The sequence below is a fragment of the Micropterus dolomieu genome, unplaced genomic scaffold (genome assembly GCF_021292245.1).
Source record: "Micropterus dolomieu isolate WLL.071019.BEF.003 ecotype Adirondacks unplaced genomic scaffold, ASM2129224v1 contig_8843, whole genome shotgun sequence".
NCBI lineage: Eukaryota > Metazoa > Chordata > Actinopteri > Centrarchiformes > Centrarchidae > Micropterus > Micropterus dolomieu.
In genome coordinates, this window is record NW_025737829.1 from 1 (window position 1) to 12,999 (window position 12,999).

At 44.7% G+C, this 12,999-nt stretch overlaps 2 protein-coding genes across 2 annotated transcripts; one reads left to right on the plus strand and one right to left on the minus strand.

Annotated features, from left to right (window-relative positions):
• The first annotated feature begins 164 nt into the window (after nt 1-164).
• LOC123965204 (gamma-crystallin N-B) lies at nt 165-3,615 on the plus strand. The gene is made up of 5 exons (XM_046041785.1): nt 165-448; nt 1,639-1,730; nt 2,208-2,364; nt 3,084-3,229; nt 3,369-3,615. The coding sequence occupies exons 1-5, from the start codon at nt 428-430 to the stop codon at nt 3,502-3,504; spliced, it is 552 nt and encodes a 183-aa protein (XP_045897741.1). The 5' UTR covers nt 165-427; the 3' UTR covers nt 3,505-3,615.
• Nucleotides 3,616-6,937: 3,322 nt separating this feature from the next.
• On the minus strand, nt 6,938-12,699 carry nub1 (negative regulator of ubiquitin-like proteins 1). Its single transcript, XM_046041786.1, has 11 exons — nt 12,571-12,699; nt 10,972-11,139; nt 10,795-10,883; nt 10,610-10,716; nt 10,197-10,383; nt 10,007-10,114; nt 9,106-9,258; nt 8,642-8,788; nt 8,460-8,540; nt 8,183-8,378; nt 6,938-7,465 (listed from the first exon to the last, which is right to left on the minus strand). Exons 2-11 carry the CDS (start codon nt 11,093-11,095, stop codon nt 7,323-7,325), a joined length of 1,335 nt encoding a protein of 444 aa, XP_045897742.1. The 5' UTR covers nt 11,096-11,139; nt 12,571-12,699; the 3' UTR covers nt 6,938-7,322.
• Nucleotides 12,700-12,999: the final 300 nt, after the last annotated feature.

Genomic DNA, 12,999 nt, shown 5'->3' on the forward strand with positions numbered 1-12,999 from the left:
CTTTCTATTTTGTTAATCAATAAATCAAGTAAACACATGTGTTGATGCTCAGGTCCTTGCGAGTGAATTTCTGACTGGAACACTGTCACAGAATCTCTATGTAGAAACACTGACAGTATTTGCGCTCCGTGTGCTTCCTTTCTCTGTCTCTGTAGAAACGTGGCATGTGCAGGATCATTGACCTGCAAAGCTCAGGCCAAGCACATTCTATTGAGTCCACACACACACAGCAGAATCAGCAGACACATCAGGATGAAGGGAAAGCGTCGAGGCAGCAGAAACCTTTAAAGCCTCGTCTTTTGTCCGGCCGGTCGGGACCTCGCCCCTCGCTCGCCCCCCTGCCGTATATATTGGGGTGTCCAACTTTTTCTCTGTTACACTGTGTGTGTGGTTGCGGGCCAGGTTGGACAACATCCAGTGGGTAAACATGTCGCAGTACTCTGGAAAGGTGAGTAAACCGGCGGCAGCAGCTGTACGACGCTGGGGGGGGTAATGATCTGGAGATCACCGGGCTCCTGTGGGGAAACTGGAGTGAGCCACTGGGAAGCATTTTATTCAAAGAATCAAAAAAGATTAGAACTTTTTCCTACAAACTGCCGTCTTTAAAACTTTACTTTTAATGAGTTTGGGGTGTTAGAAATCATTTCAGAAATTCGCTTCAGATTCAGGTCAAAATGTCTTGTGTTACTCTGTATTACACTGTAATATAAAGTACATTACAGTAAACAAAGTATAAAGAGTCGCCTGCATTTAAATAGCTTGATTTCTGAATGGAGTTTGGTGTGATGTTCTTGCTGTACTGACTGGGATAGCAGCTGAGCAGTTCTGAAAGAAATATTCTTTTTATTTATTTAATTTAATTTTAATTTGAGGATGATGTCTTATTTTTGATAAAGTCTTTAAGACACAAAAAATGTTTAAGTTGCTTGTTTGTTATTCTCTTCACAATCGTCTCTGCCTTCATTTAAAGGCCTGATCTTAAAAGCAGGCTGATAAAACTATTCTCCGCTTGTTTATTGACTGTAGCTGCTAGTTAGGAACGTTACTTCCTGCAGATCATACATTTAGTTTTGCTGTTATTTAAAAAAAGAGCTGGAACCAGTTGTTTCAGCTCCCAGTTTAACCATCAAAACCTCCAAATTCCCTCTCGCTGTTTATTGTTGCTGAGTTTTATGAAACACGGTGAGTGAACAGTTCAGGTAACATCTGGAGAAAGGAAAACAGAAGGTTATTACTCGCTAATGTGTCGACTATTTTGTCAGTTTAAAGAGTAACTTTAACAACTTTCTCTAAATCTTCTCTGTGCTGATCGGCTGCAGTGATGTAGAAGTGTAGTCCAGGGTGTGGTCAGTACGGTGTGACATCACAGCTGGGCGTGGTTACAAGACGAAACTTAATTAATTAAAGGGAAAGTGTGGAATCATTACAAATAACACATCGTGACTTCCTTGGACAGCTGGTTGTTGATCATTTAATCACCTTTGTGTGCCTTTAAGTGTGCATCAGACATTCTGCACTCTGCTTTTCCTACAACTAAACTCCCACAAACAGGAAAAGTTTCTAGACATGTGACGGGCAGGTTTGTGGCAGCAGAGGCGGTCGACAGGAGAGCTCTCACGTCTTTTTCTTCTCCTCCAGATTACCTTCTACGAGGGGAAATGCTTCACTGGCAGGAAGCTGGAGGTCAGAGGTGACTGTGATAACTTCCAGGACCGCGGCTTCATGAACAGGTGAGAAGGAAAAACTACTATTTTAATCAGCTCTCAGGTTTTTACTCTAATTCTTAGTTTACTTTAATGAAACTGGAATCCAACACTTTAGTACAGAGAACTGTACATTTTCACCAAAGTGTCAGCTTTAGGAGACACTGGTTCCTTCCAGCTCCCAGATTTACACACACAGTAATGTTGTGGAGGCTAATTTTTTAATTTCATCAACAGGTGTTTACGGTTTATTTACCAAAATAATGTTTTTCTGTTCTAATTCACTCTTTTCCTCTTTGCCGTTGGGCTGAACCTTTTACATTAAAGCCCACCTATAAGGTCAAAGTGACTGAATTAATGCTGTGGAAACTGACATTATAGTGAAATATTGAGACAACAGGTGATGGAGGAAGTGTTGAGTTTGCATTATAATAAAGGCCTCTGAGACTGTTTCAGATGTTCTGGTGCGTCATTTCTAGACGCTGACACTTTGTGTATTTTCAGGGTGAACTCTATCCGTGTGGAGAGCGGAGCCTGGATCTGCTACGACCACCCCGACTTCAAGGGCCAGCAGTACATCCTGGAGCACGGCGAGTACCCCGAGTTCCAGAGGTGGAACTCCCACAACGACCACATGGGATCCTGCAAGCCCATCCGCATGGTAAACACCTCTGAGGGGCTTTCATTCTTTCACACTGAACCAGCAGGTCACACATTTCACTGTGAGCGACATTTCGGTTCATGACGAGTTTGTTTTTCATTTGCAAGAAATTCACAGCAGATATTATGGCTCCCACGAGTGATTATGGCATCTCCCCTGTCCTCTAGCACCACCCCCGTCCACAACAAGGTTTCTGCAGAGTTACAGCAGTAGTAGACTTTTTACCACAAGAATACAATTTAATACCTGTTTCATGAACAAAGGATAATTTGTTATTATATGGCAGGTTTGTAACATTAATTCCTAAAAAGAAGGATGGATAAATCTAATAGTATGCCGCTCTGAGCTTTCTGTAGTGACGGTGCAGCTGCAGCACCATCCACCAAACCACCATGCGATGTTCTTCCAGAGGATGAACCCTTTAGATTTAGGCTTTTATTTTTAGAAGATTTAGATCCATTACGCCCCCAAATTTGGCAGCTCATTCCCCGTCCTGGGCAGAAAGGAAATTTGCTGACGTCTACAGTTCTTATAATTTTCCATAAAACCCGTTTTGTTTGCCAGAAGTAGAGCTAATGCGTCAGTTGCTACTACTAACAAGTTAGTCACAGTAACCTCCAGTGGGAAACGTGGAAGGAGGCACGAAGCTCAGCTGAAGGAAACACAACTGCAGTGTAATGTTCGTCCTCTCTCAAAGACTAACGTTTCCTCTCTGTCAGCACGGCGAGCACTACCGCATCGAGCTGTTCGAGGCCTGTAACTTCTCCGGTCAGTGTGTGGAGATCTGCGACGACTGTCCCTTCCTGCAGAGCCGCGGGTTCTCCAAGAACTGCATCAACTCCGTCAAGGTCTACGGAGACGGAGCGTAAGTTTAACACGCACATAACGATCGATTCATCCAGGTTCTTGAATTCATCGCACATCACACGTCAACTTTGACTGTGGGAAATTGTTATGGACATTTTAATAAATAACCAATATGTTTTTTTTCTCTGCGCCTTCAGCTGGGTGATGTACGAGGAGCCAAACTTCCGCGGCCGCATGTACATCGTGGAGCGTGGAGACTACTGCAGCCATAACGAGTGGCAGGCCCAGAACCCCAACATCCAGTCCATCCGCAGGGTCGTCAACTACTTCTAAACCCTCACCCCTGACCCCCGACTCCCCCTCAACCTCCCTCTCCAGTGACTTCTATCACCACTGTAATCATGTACAATAAATAAATCCAGACTTAAATAAGAAAACTGGTTTTTTATCAAACACTTTCTGTGTGTGTTGTTTTGTGTGGCCGCACTTCACTGAACATTCAACAGAAAATACGACCCGACTTATCAAAACCGTTTCAGTACTGCTGCGAAGACACAAACTGTGCTCCTGATTAAACAACTAATCAGATGTATTAACACTTCAGTTAACAGTATAGGCTGCTATCTAAATTCTTTATTTCAACCATTATGAATATCACTTGTATAAAAAGTAGGCTTTTGGATAAGATATCAATTCTGAATAATTAATTTGATCTAGCTCTGGGAGAGACAGAGAAAGAGAGAGAGATACTACCTGCTGAATGTTACCATAGTTATATCAAATTTGATTTAGCCATTTAGACTTTTTTGATGAGTGGACCCTTACCAATATAAATATTCAAGGAATGTTCTAACTTTGTAATCACTTCGTCTCTTTTTTTATCATGCCAGTAAATCTGAATGAATTATCTTTGGTTCCCGTAAAATGATTGAATTGTGGAGAATTTAACCGATACAACGATGTTTAGCTTGTCCATCGTGACAAAAGTTAAACACCTTTATTTGTATGTATGATCTAAGCATCTTAGCTCAAGCGGGAAACTCGGTGGACTTTAAGAGACTTAATAGATCCAAAGAACTAACTAAAAACCTAATTCCCTCTAATTGAAACCTGTGTTTATTTGTCAAATTATGTAGCCACACCAAGCTAGTAAAATGGACAGGCGTCTAATTGGGAAAAGGCTCTTTTGACTCTTTGGCGTTCAGGCTCAGAGTAATTTATCACAGAGTGAAATTATGTAAATGGGGTTTAGTTGCAGGAGGGATTAAAATCAAACTAACAATGTGTGTGATTTGGGATAAAAGGCGGGAGGACGTAGCCTAAAAGGAGAATGATAGACGGCTGTGGAAAGATTCAGACCCATATTGTTTGGTGTGGACGAGGTTATAAGATATTGTAATTATTTTTTATTAAAAATAAAATAAAAATCCAGACACACCAGTTAATTTGTCAAAGTGCATGACTAACTTACTGATACACAAATAAGCACGCCACAGAAGCAGCATGTTTTTACTTGTTCAGAGTTTAAAGTCAGAATTCTGACATAAAACTCAGAATTCAAGTTACATTTTCATGTCAAAATGCAATCAGAATTCTGTCTATTATTAGAATTATGAGAATAAAGTCAGATTTATGAAAATCTTATTTGACTTCTGACTTTTAAGTGAGAATTCTGACTTTACAATTTTCAGTCTGATTTTAAAGTCAGTTTCCATGTAAAAATAAAGTCCGAATTCTAGGAATAAATTCCTAATTATGACTTTTGACTCCGAATTCTGACATAATTTTTATGTGAAGATTTTACTTGAGTTCTGAGTTAAAAGTAAAAATGTACAAAATACAAATTTCACATAGAGATAGTGAAAATTCTAAGAAAGTCAGAACACTGACTTAACTCAGAACTCCAATACAATTTTCACATGAAAATAAAGGCAGAATTCTGAGAATAAAGTTAGAATAAAATCAAATCTGACTTTTTCTTTCATAATTCTGACTTTAAACTCAGAATTCAAATATCATATTCACATAAAAATGAAGTCAGAGTTTTGAATTGAATCTCAGAATTCTGACTTAACAGTCAGAACTCAAATACAATTTACACTCATTCTGAGTTAAAGTCAGAATTTGAGTTTAAAGTCAGATTTTTCAAATTTTCTTTCTCTTTTCTAACTTTATACTCTTTAGATTTCTGCCTTTATTTTCATGTGAAAATTGTATTTCTCAGATTATTCCCAGAATTCTGATTGAGATGACGTTTGATTAAAGACAATAGTGTGAAACTAACCAGAAACAACGTAGAGACAAACTTTAGATCAGCTGGCGCTTCATTCATCTTTCAACATTCAGGGCAGAGCCTGAAATTAACATCATGATTAACTGCAACATTTACCTCCGTTACAATTAAATCTTATGAAGTACACTTGAGAGTAAGAGTTACGTAACATATTAAGTTTGCTAAAACAGGAAAATTAATTTATTTTTTTTACATCTTTAATGAACTTTGAGGTGCTTGCGTGTTTCCACTGTATGCTACTTTATACTTCACTACATGTATTAAAAGCTACTTTGCAGATTCAGATTATTAACAGGAAATAATCAACTAACACAAGATGATGAATTATTACAGATTAAACTAACGTCCACCTTCACCTGCAGCAACATTAAAGTGATGAACACATGAAAGCATCAATAATTATAATCTAGTAACAACATGTATTATTCTGCAGAATGAGTACTTTACTCAGAGGAAGAACAAAACAAACATCAGTGCTAGGCTAGCAGTTTCCACCTGCTTCCAGTCTTTGTGCTAAGCTAGGCTAACGGCCTCCTCTCTGTGTTGTAGAGTTATAACTGAGGGTTATTAGAGTTATTCTGAATCTGCTTTTCATCACATGACAGTAAATTGAATATTTTCGTGTTACTTAAAGCTGATTTTAATTCATTTGGGATATATTGATTTCCTGTGATCATCTGTGAAACTAAACAGGCCTGAATATCCAGCTCATCTGTGTAATAACTGTCTGATGTCACCGTGCAGAACTGATTCTTTCCCCTGCAGACCTTTACATTCAGTTACTATGTCAGAGGATTTCTAAATGTCGGACTCTGCTGCACCTCTGACCTGAAGAGGAGGAAGTACTCAGATCCTTTACTGCAGTAAATCTACTAGTACCACGCTGTAAAAATACTCTGTTACAAGTAAAAGTCCTGCAGTGAAAATGTTACTTGTGTAAAAGTACGTGAGTATAAAGTATTAAAGCAGTGAAACTATTACAGGTTCTTCTTCCTCCTCATTAACAGTTTAGCATCAGACTGCAGATCTTTTCCTCCATGAACTGACTGTTTGGTTTGTAAAGATTCTGCCGTCACAGTTACCCAGAGCCCAAAGAGACGCCTTCACAAGATTAACGTTAGGAGTAACTAAAGCGCTCAGATCTGTTAGAAATTAAACATTTACTGTCCAATGTTTTTTCACATCGTCAGTTCACATTTTGTCATCGTGCCGGAGTAAAACTCTGCCAGAGAAACGTCTTATTCTCCTAAAAGTAGCTTTGAAAATACCCAGCGAGTGTTGGTGTGCAGTGTTGGCCAAGTTATATATATTATATATATCATTTCTGCTGCAGCTCGCGGGTATAATATTACTGATTCTAGACACGGCTGGCGTGGAGCTGCAGGATATAATGCGTCGGCGGGTCGGTGGAGGTCTGCGGTTCGTCCCTGTGCAGCCCTGCTGTTATGAAGAAACCCAGCTGACTGAGACACATCAACACAAACAAACTTTATTGGCTCCGTCAACGTGAGACAGTCCAGAGAAATCCTCAACAAAGACATGAACTGAATTTAAATTAAAGTTAAACTTAGGTCACAAACATCAGGCGTCTTTTAAGAAGCAGCGATTTCATAATAAACACGTCAGAAGCAAACGCCGGCGGCCTGAAGACGTTTAAATCAAATAATGAAACCCGGTCAGTGATTCTTTAGGAGATCAAACACTTTGGAACTAAATCTGTGACCTGAGCTGAACTCACGAACCACAAACTGATCTCTGCTGGTCGTCTCTGAGGTTCAGCCGCTCGGCCTCCCGCGGAGTCTCGGGGGTTAAACTGCTGCTGCTGCGGGACGAGTGACGCTCTCTGCGGGCGAGCGCGTCACACCGTGCGCGCGCGTCCTCGGCTCAGGTAGCTCTTCATGGTGGCGATGAGCTCGCTCTCCTCGTCCAGCGTCAGGTCCAGGTAGTCCTCCTCGTGACGGGAGATGTCCTCCAGCACCTCGTTCACCAGCTCGCTGTCCGCTGAGGACAAAGCACAGGGTTTAAAGGAAGTTTGTAACCTCGACTCACTCTGTTGATGTGCAGGACTGGTCGGACACGCTGCGACGTTCTGTTTTAGCTGGTTCAGATTAAATAACGTTAGCTTGCCTGTTAACGCCGAGCAGCTGGAAACCACCTGATATAGCTGTAAGTTATTTTCAGGCTTAAGTATCAGCAGCAGTCTGAGGACGCACCTCTAACATTTACTACACGCTGATCTTTCTTAGTCTGTGACAATCCGGCAGAAATCATAGATCCCTCCACAGAAGAATCCCACCGCTCTGCCTGAGCAATATAAATAATATTCTCTTCGTCTCTTCCACCACAGACAAACAGGATTTTCACATCGCCCCCCTGAGGAGAAACCTCCTACCCTCCCTGCTTGGTAACCATGGTAATGATGTTTAGGAACAGGCCGCTACAGATGACCAGTCCCTGAGTCAGTTTTCCTTTCCTAACTTTAGATAAGCGTCCTGACTTCTACTTTTCCACCAGCTCGTGTTTGCTAACTCCTTTAATCCACATTGTCGCTCTTTAATTGCTTTTACAACATCAGGCAGAACTTCACTGATCTACCGATGTGTTTGATGACAAACCCTCGTTAGTAGGAAGGCAGTAAGTGTCGTTATGTAAGATGCTGCGAAGGCTCAATGGAACAAAAGGATCCTAATGTAAGTTCAAGAGACACATGGGTCCTACCTGTGGAGGTGGAGGAGGTGCTGGGCTCCTCAGAGGAGGGCGAGGAGGAGGAGGTGGAGGGCGGGGACATGGACAGGAGCTCCGGGGAGAGGACGCCCTGGTTGTCCAGCAGCAGCTGAGTGGCCGACTGGACGTCTCCGCCCGTCAGCCGGAGCGCCGCCTCGGACGCGTCCCTGTCAAAGCCCAGGTACAGCAGCTGCAGGGACACACAGGAGGACGGATCAATCGCACCCTCTGATCGCCGATTAGCTCTGCGGGACTAAATGCCGCTCCGTACCTGCTGCAGGCGCTCCGGACCGCCCGTCCCCTCTGCGTTGTTGTTGGTGGTCTGAGCGGCGTGGGCGGAGTCCAGGAGGATCTGAAGAACAACACAAAACTGTTAGCTGCTGAGGAAGACCGGGATCTGCAGCGACCCACGTGCGGCATCAACAGAACATGGACGGAGACAGAGACACTGACTGCGTAGGCCTTGTCCACGTCCCCGTCGGCGTGGTGCAGAGCCGTGGCGGCGTCCCTCCTGGAGTAGCCGAGCTCTGCGAGGGTGGAGATCACCTCCATCCTCCTGCTCCTCTTCTGCCGCTCCCTCTGCTTCAGCTCCTCCCGCTCCTGCTCCACACAGCAACACAACACGTTATTAAAGCAGCAGCAGCAGACGGCCTGGCGGGGGGTCCGGCGCCGAGACGACACCGCGGCACGGACTGATCCACAACCAGAGAACAACCTGGATCATGGATCAAGTTAAACAAAGGTCTTCTGCTTTAACCTCTGCACGCTCTCAGGCTCCCACCTTCGTCACGAAAAACCATCAAACCAACAAACAACAAGAAAACATCCCAGCCAAGATCAGCAGGAATCATTTCCTTCACCTGGAGAAGTGATCAGGTGACGCTGCGCCCTGGGGTTCAGCTGAGCGTCAGTGTTACCTGTCTCTGGTTGCTGATGTGGATGGCGGCCTCCTGCAGGTCTCCCTGACAGGCTCTGAGGCCGAGCCGAGCTTCTCTCTCGCTGAAACCCAGAGTCATCAGCTGATCCATCTTCTCCGAGTCCGGACACAGACGGCTGTACAGAGACTCCACCTGAGACACAGACGGGTGGTTTTCAGGACTCCTGACTGGCTGGAGAACAAATCTAGATCACCGGCTTCAGATAATCATGCACGGATTGCCAATCGTAAAGTAGGCGCTGTGTTGTTTCAACATTTACGTGGTCAAACTGTATGCTGCCATGTTGCTGCCACATGGAATTGTGGGACGGCACAGAGAGAGAGAGAGAGGCGGGGCTCGCCGCTGTGTTTACCTCAGGTGTATCTGAGTGCGGGAGAAGAGAATTGTGAGGAAGGTCCAAAGCATATTTAAAATGTATAATAATCATGTTCCTGGTGTTTAAAACCTGCGGGTTAAAGGTGAACAATGTTCACAACGATGCCTGCTCGACCGCTCGCCCGTCGTCTGTCGGCCCAACCCTGATAGGTTCTGCTCAAAGTCAAAGTTTTGACGTAATAAATCGTGTATATGTGAACGAAACGGAAAGATCTCTGCAAGTGTCCTCCAGAAGGCGTCGGAGCGACAACGAAATAACTGAAAGAGACGCCGGGACAAGCGGAGTCTACGTCACAGCTGGGACGTCCAACGCTACTCCTGATGAAACGTTTCCTGCTTTAGCTAACTGGCTATAATGTTGCTATGGTGATGTCTGATGGGAGAGAGAACGCGGCGCCACGTCTCCTCTTCTTCGCTGCGGCGTTGTCATGTAATGTAACGAATGCAGGGCAGATTCACAGCAAACAGAGCTGCTAATGCTAAGCTAAGCTAGTGTAGGCGTTACCTTGGCCAGCTGGTGTCGGGCCTGAGCGTCGTTCCCCTCGATGTAGGACAGCAGACTCTGCAGGAGGTAGAGCCGCAGGAACAGCACCTCCTCTCTGCCCGTGTTGCCCTGAGGACACACACAGGTCAAATTACTCTACAGGTTCAGGCGTCGGCCGGCGTCCCCGGAGCGTCTGGGCCAGCTGCCTGACCTTGATCATGAGCAGCCTCTGCTGCTGCTCCCCGTAGCACTGCAGGAAACAGTCCTCGGCCCTCTGCAGCCGGCTCCTGCCGTCGTCCAGGCAGGACAGGGCCTCCAGAGCTCGGTAACACCACACGATGTCCAGCTGCAGCACGGCGAAGTTATCCACCGAGCTGAGCAGCGCCGAGCCGCACTTACTGCAAACACACACACAGAGGTCAGCCTGCACGCCGGCGCAGCACGCCAGCGCAGCACGCCGGCGTGCACGCCACGTACAGGAGGACAGATACGCTGACGGGACAGCGGGGATTCAGGAGTCGATACTGAGAGCAGCTGAACGCCACGATCCCTGATGAAAAACTAACACACGACATTAAACGTCATCAACATAAAGCGTCACAGTGACATCAGAGCGTGCGCTACCTGAACTGCTGGTCGGCCTGCAGCAGGTGACACAGAGCGTTGTCGAACTGCTTCTTCTTCATCAGAGAGCGACCTTTCTCGTGGAAACCCATGGCGAGGATCAGGGCCTGATGCGCAGAGACACACATTAGATTCTGATGAACCTGGACCCGGACTCCTCGGGCGCTCTCCCTCCTCCTCCCTACCTTCTTCTCCTTGTGGGGGATCTTCAGCGGGTTTCCTCTCTGGTCCGCGATCTCCAGGACGGGCGTGGTGTCCGGGTCCTCGCTGCCGTCTGGCGGGCAGAGAGGTGTTAGAGCAGAGACTCCTCCCACAGCCTGATCACAGACAGACAGACGGACGGACGGACGGACGGACGTTACCTCTCTCAGACAGGATCTGGAAGCCCTTCTGGGTCCTCTGGATGCTCTCGTTCTGGTTCTTCTTCTTCTCCTCTTCCTCGCTCAGCTGCTGCTTCAGCTCGGCGTCGCTCACCTTCAGCACCATCACCTTGCTGTGGTTCTTCACACCCTGCGTCTCCAGACTCTGGTCTAAAGCACAGAGACATTACAGAGACCACATGACTACTAACCATTAGTCCCAGTGCTGCACCTCCATAATTCAGCACCTCCTGCCTTCAGTCGATGACCTCAGTTGGCGCTTCTTTGTTAAATATTATCTACCTCTGTTGTACCTCAGGTCTTTAAGGACGCGGTTATTAAACCGCTTCTTAAAAAGCCTGCTCTTGATCCAGGGGTTTTAGACAGTTACAGACCGATATCTCACCTCCCTTTCATTTCCAAAATCGTGGCAAATCAACTCTGTGATTTCAGAGAGCACTGGAGAAACTCTCTAATGATCTTTTAACATCATCAGATAAGGGACTAGTCTCTTTACTGGTCTTGTTAGATCTCAGTGCGGCATTTGATACAGTTGACCACCATATTTTACTACAGAGACTTGAACACTTGTACATCTGTATTAAAGGAACTGCTTTAAACTGCTTTAAATCCTACTTATCAGATCGCGCCCAGTTTGTACATCTGAACGATGAGTCCTCTCTGCACAGCAGCGTCACCCATGGAGTTCCACAAGGTTCAGTCCTTGGACCTACATTATTCACCTTGTATATACTTCTGCTAGGTCATACCATCAGGAGCCACAGTATAGATTTTCATTGTTATGCTGATGATACTCAGTTTTACCTTTCTATCAGACCTGACGAAACCAACCAGTTAGCTCGGCATCATTTGCACTGGCTCCCGGTTTAAAATACTTAAAATACTCCTTACATACAAAGCCCTTAATGGTCAGGCACCATCCTGTATGACAGAACTCCTTACACCATGCTGCGCCACCAGAACAGGGCTGCTTGTACAGCCGAGGGCCTCCAGATGTAGAATAGGAGCCAGAGCCTTTAGCCATCAGGCCCCTCGGCTGTGGAATCAGACCCCTGTCTGGGTTCATGAAGCAACCAACATTTCCATATTTAAGAGTAGGCTAGAAACTTTGCTTTTTAGTAAAGCTTTTAGTTAGGGACGGGTTTTCTGTATTTTGAGAGACTGCTTATAGTTTGGGTTAGGGTATTTTATGAAGTTTTATACATTTTAATTGTTTTATTTTATTGTATCTAATATTAGTTTTATAATTGTGTATTTTATTGTTGTTTTTTAATGTGTGTTTCTTATGTGTTGTCAGCCTTTTTTATCCAGTTCTGCAAACTTTACGTGTCTCTGTCTTCTGTAAAGTGTACTGGGACCACACAGCTGCTGATTTTACACTTCATCCATCATAGGCGAGAAAACGTTTCTTTTTCACATCTAAGAAATCAGAAAATTTACACTTTTCTTAAACAACGTCTCAAACCGAACAGATCGATGATCAAAAAAGTTGCAGACTGATTTAATAGTCGATCGTTAATCTCTGAATGGCTGCAGGTCGACTCCACAGACAGAGTCTCAGCTGCCGGCGTCTGGACTCACCCACACACAGAGTTTTCCCGTTCAGGATCAGTTTGATGGATTTGAGGCCGAACTCCTCTCCGATCCTGCAGCAGAGAAACAAACACTGTGTGTTAGAGTGTTAGAGTGTGTGTTAGAGTGTTAGAGTGTGTGTTAGTGTGTTGGAGTGTGTGTTAGTGTGTTGGAGTGTGTGTTAGAGTGTTAGAGTGTGTGTTAGAGTGTTAGAGTGTGTGTTAGTGTGTTAGAGTGTGTGTTAGTGTGTTAGAGTGTGTGTTAGTGTGTTAGAGTGTGTGTTAGTGTGTTGGAGTGTTTGTTAGAGTGTGTGTTAGTGTGTTGGAGTGTGTGTTAGAGTGTTAGAGTGTGTGTTAGAGTGTTAGAGTGTGTGTTGGAGTGTGTGTTAGTGTGTTGGAGTGTGTGTTAGAGTGTTAGAGTGTGTGTTAGAGTGTGTGT